General features: G+C 54.9%; 1 protein-coding gene across 2 annotated transcripts; it reads right to left on the reverse strand.

Annotated features, from left to right (window-relative positions):
* Positions 1–72: 72 nt before the first annotated feature.
* LOC138723413 (uncharacterized) lies at positions 73–2435 on the reverse strand. 2 transcript variants are annotated; one of them, XR_011337865.1, is made up of 3 exons: positions 2323–2435; positions 1267–1811; positions 73–776 (listed from the first exon to the last, which is right to left on the reverse strand). XR_011337865.1 is itself a non-coding variant. In XM_069862365.1 (3 exons), the coding sequence occupies exons 1-3, from the start codon at positions 2423–2425 to the stop codon at positions 359–361; spliced, it is 663 nt and encodes a 220-aa protein (XP_069718466.1). In that variant the 5' UTR covers positions 2426–2435; the 3' UTR covers positions 73–358. The 2 variants fall into 2 exon arrangements, 1 of the variants encoding a protein (XP_069718466.1); XM_069862365.1 differs by having other exon boundaries at positions 1670–1811.
* Between the last annotated feature and the right edge of the window lie 6158 nt (positions 2436–8593).

The following is an 8593-nucleotide window of genomic DNA, read 5'->3' on the forward strand; positions in this document are numbered from 1 at the left end:
GTGTCCAAGGCTTTACCAGCGCCCAGGTTCACCCCGTCTGCTGCCTCTCCCTCGCCTGCTGAGCGAGGAATTTCATTTAATGCACACGAGAGGCAGCAGACAAGGTGTAACTTTCCCACCATCAGCTGGAACCCTTTGTGAGTGCTTCATCTTCTTGCTAACCATTCCAGGGAGGGTTTAGGAGAATGAGGACACTTGGGTCTTGCCTAGACTTTATTCTGCCCCAAATCGTGGACTCGAGGAGGTGGTAAGGAACTTCTGGAGTTCACCTTGCACAGCACTGCTGCTTGAGCGAGGGCAGCGTCCAGGCAGGCTTTGATGATCTCAAAGGACGGAGCTCATGGAGCTCTCTCCAAAGTCACTTGCTGGGACCATCTGGGAGCGGAGCCGCCACGGAGCTGTGTGGCCCCTCTGCTGGTGAACTCTTCACCACCTCTTCCAGAGGCTGGGACCATGCAGCTATGAGGCCTGCAGTGTCACGGTCTGTGACCACAGTAAGGGATGTCTGCCTTCTCCTGCTGGAAGGAGGGGGTGGTGGCATACCTGAAGCCGCAGCTCTTCCACAAGAGGCCAGGATGCCGGTCACAGGGCAGCTCAAAGCAAGACCCCAAGGAGGCACCACGATGTCATGGCTCGGCTTGGGATGCTGCTTGTGACGACGGCCGAGATCCGCGGCCTGAACGGGACGAACCAGGGTCTTCAGAGAGGAGCCGGCACCTCCATCAGGCAGGATCCAGGGAACAGCAGGCCTCAAGGGCTCATTCCCAGAACAGATCCTGCAGGGAACGATAAGCGTCAAGGATTCGTTCCTGGCACAGATCCTGCAGGGAACAGTGGGCGTCAAGGATCCATTCCCGGCACAGATCATGCAGGGAACAGCAGGCATCAAGGAACCATTCCCAGCACAGATCCCACAGCAGCCAGAGAGCACAGCGAGGGCAGCAGAGGAGGAGGGCTTGGGATGAGGAATGAGCTCCAAGCCCTGAACTGGACATCCCATTTTCCTCTGGGAGAAGAGCATCACCAGTGAGGAGGCCACGATTCCTGCAGGGAACAGCATGCAGAGAGGAGCCAGTCTCCGTGGAGGGTCAGCAGCCATGCTGGGCGCAAGCACCAGGAGCCAAATCAATCAGGACGGGTCCCCAAGGTGGCACCACGGGCTCAGCACGCCTGGGGTTACAACTCCATGAGAAGCCAAAGCAACAGCAGAGCAGGAGTCAGGATGCTGCTCGTTAGGAGCTCCGAGGCCTGAATGGGACATCCCACCTGAGTCGTACAATCACAGAGTGGTTTGGTTGGAAAAGACCTTGGAGATCATCCAGTCCAACCATAACTGTCTGCTACTAAACCACATTCCTGAGCACCTCGTCTGCCTCAAAGGTCAAAGGTGGCCGTGGCCTTTTACACAGGAGCATGGATGAGGGGTGAAATTCCTAAACCAAATGGCGATGAAGGGGCAGCAGCATTGCTGCATTAGAACAACAAATTACAACAGATTCCAACAGTTCCTGCTGAAATAAAAACCCCCAAGTCCTTGGAAAAGCGCAAATGGGCTGAAATAGTCTCAAGAGAGAGCAGGCACGCTTGGCCAGCGCCGCTCTGAAGGAGGTCACCTGTCCCAAGGCTGCAGCAGTCTGTGAATTCAGGAGGTTTTTACAAACACTGGCACCTCTGCTCGCAGAGAAATTCCTGAGGACGGTGCCTCTGTCGAACACGGGGGCGGTGTTGGTGTCCATCCACAGGTGCCCTGCTCCAGGCAGGTAGATGTCTCACCACGTTAGGCCTTTTTCTGTTACGGGAGAAACCAGGACCTGCAGTGGAGAGAGAAAGACGAGGCTGGGGAGGCCCTGGCCCAGGTTTTCCAGAGCAGTGGTGGCTGCCCCATCCCTGGAGGGGTTCAAGGCCAGGTTGGATGGGGCTTGGAGACCCTGATCCAGTGGGAGGGGTGGAACTGGACGGGCTTTGAGGTTCCCTTCTCTCGACGCGCTCCAGACCCTCAATGTCCTTCTTGGGGTGAGGGGCCCAAAACCTGAACCCAGGATTCAAGGCGCGGCCTCAACAGCGCTGAGCACGGGGGGACGATCCCTGCCATGCCCTGCTCCTGCTGGCCACCCCACGGTGACCCAGGCCAGGACACCACTGGCCTTCCCGGCCACCGGGGCCGCCGTTGGCTCACGTTCAGCCGCTGTAGCCGCCCCCCAGGCCCTTCTCACAGGCAGCTTCCCAGCCCCTGCGGAGCAGCAATCGCCCAGCTCGACACGAGGCAGCAGCGATGAGACGGGCCCCGCTCCGCGCTCCCCGCGAGGCTCCCGCGGCCCTGACCTCCTTCTCCGTCGCCTTCTCGCCGATGCCCAGCAGGCCGTACAGGTCCAGCTCCAGGAACCCCTTCCCGACCGCCATCTCGACGAAAACCCCTGACCGCCATTTTGACGAGCACGGTCTGGCCCCCTGCCGCGGGGCACGCCGGGAAATGTCGTCCCGAAGCGCTGCCCCGCCGCTCCCTGCAATAGGACCTGGACTACAAATACCAGGATGCATCGCGCGGCACGTCCAGACCCCTCTGCAGAGCCTGGGCCCGTGGATCCAGCCTGGGCCCGTGGATCCAGCCTGCCCAGGTCCCTCCGCAGAGCCTGGGCCTATTGATCCAGCCTGCCCAGATCCCCCTGCAGAACCTGGGCCCGTGGATCCAGCCTGTCCAGACCCCTCCGCAGAGCCTGGGCCCATTGATCCAGCCTGCCCAGATCCCTCTGCAGAGCCTGGGCCCGTGGATCCAGCCTGCCCAGATCCCCCTGCAGAGCCTGGGCCCGTGGATCCAGCCTGCCCAGATCCCTCTGCAGAGCCTCCTTACCCTCCAGCAGATCCACACTCCTGCCCAGTTTAGTGTCATCTGGAGACTTGCTCAAGGAGCTCTCGATCCCCTCATCCAGGTGATGGATAAAGACATTGGACAGAAGTGGCCCCAGCACTCCTTGTCCTGGCCATCCAGCCCAGTTTTGCTCTCAGCAGGGAGGGCGTCCGTCCAGACCATTGGCAGCCAGTTTCTCAAGCAGAACAGTGAGAAATGGTGTCCAAGGCTTTACCAGCGCCCAGGTTCACCCCGTCTGCTGCCTTTCCCTCGCCTGCTGAGCGAGGAATTTCATTTAATGCACACGAGAGGCAGCAGACAAGGTGTAACTTTCCCACCATCAGCTGGAACCCTTTGTGAGTGCTTCATCTTCTTGCTAACCATTCCAGGGAGGGTTTAGGAGAATGAGGACACTTGGGTCTTGCCTAGACTTTATTCTGCCCCAAATCGTGGACTCGAGGAGGTGGTAAGGGACTTCTGGAGTTCACCTTGCACAGCACTGCTGCAGCCCAGGAGGCTGAGCTCTCCAGGAAGAACCAGGGTGGGGTTGGAACTCAGTGGGCTTTGAGGTGCAAACCGTGCCGTGATTGGCCGAGTCTGGGCATGGTCCCCCAAAGCTCTGTGATGTCACAGAGACCCCCGTGACTCTCCTCCTCTTGAGGCTGCAGCAGCCCCGGGCAGACGTCTGACGGTGAGAGGAAGGACACCCCGTCCTGCGAGCTCTTTGCCAGGAGCACAGAGAGGTTCTGCTGGACGAGGACCCGCTGCTCCTGACCTGCCATACCCCAACCCTTCTTGTGCTGCCGTTGTGGAGCAGGAACCACTCTCCTGCCTTCCCGATTGCTGCCAGCACGTGTCGGAGCAGTCAGTGTCCTGCCCGCGGAGCAGGAGCTCACAGAGATAGTCCTGGTGTGACTCGTCTGCTCCAGGACATCGTTGGCATTCATGGCACCACAAGCCCAGCCTCGAGGCCGAGCAAGCGCCTCTTCAGCGCTTCCCTCCATCCCCTTGGCTGCTTCCCGCAGGCTGCGTCCCCAGAGCCGGCCGTCAGCTTGGCATCATCTTCCTTTGCCGCGTGAGATGGCATCGGAGCAGGGCACCTCTTCCACGGTGGCCAGCACTAGCCGGCTGATGCAGGCCGTGGTGCTGGATGCCTTCGAGGTCCCAAACTGCATGATCTGCCTGGACACCATCCGTGATGAGGCCCGCGTGAGCCCGTGCCAGCACCGTTTCTGTTTTCCCTGCATCTGGGACTGGGGCTGCCGAAGAGCCATGTGTCCCCTCTGCCAGCAGGCTTTCCACCATATCCTGCACAGGCTGGGACCCTGCAGCTACGACATCCATGAAATCACATGCCACGAGTACAGGCTGAGGCCTCAACCCCTCTTTGCTACAAGAAGCATGTGGTGGTGTCGCGCGAGCCCTTCCACAAGAGGCCAGGACGCCAGTCACAGGGCGGCCCTCGAGGGGCTCCAAAGAGAATCTCCAAGGCAGCACCACGATGGCCACAGCTCGGCTTGGGATGCTGCTCGTGACGCTGGCCGAGCTCCGAGGCCTGAACGGGACGAACCAGAGTCTTCAGAGGGGAGCTGAGACATCCACTGGTCAGAGCCCATGGAACAAAGGGAGGCAATGAGGGAACGACAGGCCTCAAGGACTCATTCCCAGAACAGATCCCGCAGGGAACGACAGGCAACAAGGAGTCGTTCCCCACACAGATCCCGCAGGGAACGGCTAGTGTGAAGGAGCCATTCCCAGCACAGATCCTGCAGCACCCAGAGAGCACAGTGAGGGCAGCAGAAGAGGAGGGGTTGGGACGAGGCATGAGCTCCCAGTCCTGAACTGGACATCCCATCTTCCTTTGGGAGAAGACAGCATCACCAGTGAGGAGGCCACGATTCCTGCAGGCAACAGCATGCAAAGAGGGGCCCGTCTATGCGGAGGGTCAGCAGCCGTGCCGGGCGCAGGCACCAGGAGCCAAACCCTTACAGGATGCTAATATTGGTCTAGATTTAAGCTTCTATTCTTGACTTCGAATTGGACCATTATAGGCAATAAACTAAATGTTTAAATACAATTCTGGGTCTTACTCTGTCTACCTTCGGGGTGTGACAGCAGCCGTGCCGGGTGCAGGTACCAGCAGCCAAACCAACCAAGACAGTACTCCAAGGCGGCACCACGGGCTCAGCATGCCTGGGGCTACAACTCCTTGAGAAGCCAGAAGCAACAGCAGAGCAGGAGTCAGGATGCTGCTCGTTAGGAGCTCCGAGGCCTGAATGGGACATCCCACCTGAGTCGTACAATCACAGAGTGGTTTGGTTGGAAAAGACCTTGGAGATCATCCAGTCCAACCATAACTGTCTGCTACTAAACCACATTCCTGAGCACCTCGTCTGCCTGCAGCTCCCTACAAGTCTTGCTTTGCACTGAAAGCTCTCTAAGAGAAGACATTCAGAAGCAGCAGCATTCCATGCTAGCATCTTTCCTGCGGGAAATACTCTCTTTCCGAAAATCGCGTTATTAGGCGCAGTTAAGTCACAATTCAGTACCCTATACTAAAACGTTCTGTTAGTCGTGCTTCTGCAGCTTGCAGTGAAAGCGCTTCCAGAGAAGACTCTAACGAGAGCCAGCATTTGATGGTAGCAGCTCCCCTGAGGTCCTTGTGCTGAACGATCTGAAATTTTGAAGTGGACCTTCAATAGCCATTCTGATGTTACAGTACACAAGCCAAGACTGAAAGTTCTTCAAGTCTTGCTTTGCACTGAAAGCGCTCTAAGAGAAGACATTCAGAAGCAGCAGCATTCCATGCTAGGATCTTCCCTGTGGGAGTTATTCCCTTTTCCAAAATCGCGTTATTAGGCACAGTTAAGTCATGATTCGGTACACTGTACTGAAACGTTCTGTTAGTCGTGCTTCTGCAGCTTGCAGTGAAAGCGCTTCCCGAGAAGACTCTAACAAGAGCCAGCATTTGATTGTAGCAGCTTCCCTGCGGTCCTTGTGCTGTACAATCTGAAATTTTGAAGTGGACCTTCAATAGCCATTCTGATATTACAGTGCACAAGCTGAGACTGAAAGTTCTACAAGTCATGCTTTGCAGTGAACACGCTCTAAGAGAAGACATTCAGATTCAGCAGCATTCCTTGCTAGCATCTTCCCTGCGAGAGTTATTCTATTTTCCTAAAGCTTTAAAGTCTGTTTGTGGACCCAGGAAATCGGGCTGGCATGTGTGGGAGGGGAGCCCAGATGCACATCAGAGAGTTCTCAAGAATAGACCTCGCAGCGCCAGCTGCCCAACCAGTGATCTGTGCCGGCTACCATGCCATGCGGGAAATGGAGATACTCAGACTCTGTTTGCATGTCCAGAATGTGAAAGATAGCATTTATTTTTTTTTTGGAAGAACCGTGGTTTCTGCTAGAAGAGATTTCACTTTCCCAAGCTTCCTGGGGGAAGTGGAAGCAGAGTTTAGGGCAGGCTGAGGATTACCCCTTCCCCTTTGAAATATACAACCCTTTCCAACACAAGTATCTGTCTTGTTTAACTTCTCACATCTCCCACGACTAGGGGTACGGCACAATGAAGGGATGAAACTTTGTAACACCATGTGTCAGAAAGTCACAGAAGTAGAAATAACGTAGCTTGTGTTATATTGTTTATTGGAGTAAAGAGATCCCCATTTGTCCTCTGACTCCCAGGGTGTTTTCCAAGCAAAATGGACTGAATGCACACATGAAATGCCATCGCACACATGAGGAGGATCTGGACTACATTGTAAATATCAGGTGGCTTTTAAATCGCTGGAAAACTGAGGAGCAGCCAGAGGAAAGCCAAGCTCCCACTGGGCAATGAAACACTGATTTTGGAACAGCAATGAGGTCAGCTTTGCTAATTTAGAAAACACCACCATTCTCTGCATCTGGGCAGAGGATGTCTCCTGGAGAGGATTAACACCATGACATTACTCCTGCTCTTCCATCTAATCTATCAGGATTTTTTTTTCTGATTTCAGTGATGCTTGAAAAGATCACAGAATCACACAGAATCACAGAATAACCAGGTTGGAAGAGACCCACCGGATCATCGAGTCCAACCGCTCCCATCAAACACTAAACCATATCCCTCAGCACCTCATCCACCCGTGCCTTAAACACCTCCAGGGAAGGTGACTCAACCACCTCCCTGGGCAGCCTGTTCCAGTGCCCAATGACCCTTTCTGTAAAGAATTTTTTCACAGACCCCAGGCATTTCACGCATATACAGCCCAAACCAGCAGACACTTTCATCTCTTCTTTCTCCCTAGACAGACTGAGAGTACCATCCTCACATGTCCTAAGGGAGCCAAGGGAAGAAATATCATTATTTGAGATGCACTGGGATAGAAAAGAATCCTCGGCTCCTTCCAACCACGGAGCAGTGCTGGGTGAAGCTCTGAAGAGTGGATGTTTAGCAGACTCCATAAGAAAAGTCAGACCTTTAGAGGGGGTGGGGGAGGGGTGCTGGGGTTATGGGTGTGAGTTTAGATGAGTTGTCATACGTGTTTGTTTGTGAGTGTTGGTGCTTGTGGTGTTGTTGTTGTTATAATAAATGTGATGTTCTGTACTGAGAAGGTGTGCATGAGTCAAGTTTGCAGCCCCAGCCCTGAGTGACAGTTCTGCATGGTTGGTGGAAGAGGTCATGGGTTTGCACCCAGACAGGCAACAGCTCCATAAGCAAGTCATGATGGTGCAAACCAATAGAAAACCTCTGGCTCGGGCAGAGGTGGGGATGAGTGTGGCACTTCCAGTGGGTGAGGATGAACATGGCACTTCCAGAGGCTGCCAGCTACAAGCAGTCTCCTTAAAGGTTGGGAGAAACTTTTCCCTCAGGGTTGGCCGTAGTGCAGGGGGCTCCTGGGGAACCTCATTCCCTAGGTCTGACTGTGTCCTAGCCCACAGCCTCTCTGTTCCAACCTTGCTTCGCAGAGTGCTGGGGCACAGCATGGCTCAGAATAGCTGAGTGCACCAGGAGAGCCTGCAGCAGGTAGAAGCATTTGTCCAGAAACCCTTTGACTGGGAATCTCCGCTGGCAAACAAGGGAGATCTCGGAGCTCCTAGAGTGCCAGGACTCCACAGCTGTGCTGTGCCTGGCAGAGGACTGAGAAGCCCCCTTGATTCTCCCTGAGCCCCAGCTCAAATCATCCCAATCCAAACCACCCCATGACTTCATGTGGTTGGTTTCAATTTCAGCAAAGCTTTTGACACCAACTTTCCCCATATCCTCCTGTACACAATGTCCACACACCACCAGACAAGCCCATTGTATGCTGGGTGAGCAATGAGCTGATAGGTTGGGCTGCAAGAGTTCCAGTGAGTGGGGTCACACCAGGCTGGTCACCTGTCACCAGCAGCATACCTAGGGCATCTCACTGTTTTTATAAATGATTGGAGGCAGGAATCAAATGTACACTGTCTGTCCACTCCTGATACTGAACCTAGAGGTGTTGTGGACTTCCCCAAGGGCATAGGTCTGTGGAGAGATCTGGGTATGCCAGAGAGCTGGGCAGTCAACAAGTGTACATTTAACAGGAGCAAGTACCAGATTCTTTACCTGGGATAGGGTGTATGTACATGTTACATGTACAAGCTAGGGGATGAGAGGCTGGAGAGCAGCCCCATGGATAGAGATCTGAGGGTCTGGATTGATGGCAAGTTGAACATGAGCCAGAACTGTGCCCTGGCAAGCAAAGGGTGCAACCATGCCCTGGGTTGCAT

The sequence above is a fragment of the Phaenicophaeus curvirostris genome, chromosome 8 (assembly GCF_032191515.1).
Source record: "Phaenicophaeus curvirostris isolate KB17595 chromosome 8, BPBGC_Pcur_1.0, whole genome shotgun sequence".
NCBI classification, from domain to species: domain Eukaryota; kingdom Metazoa; phylum Chordata; class Aves; order Cuculiformes; family Cuculidae; genus Phaenicophaeus; species Phaenicophaeus curvirostris.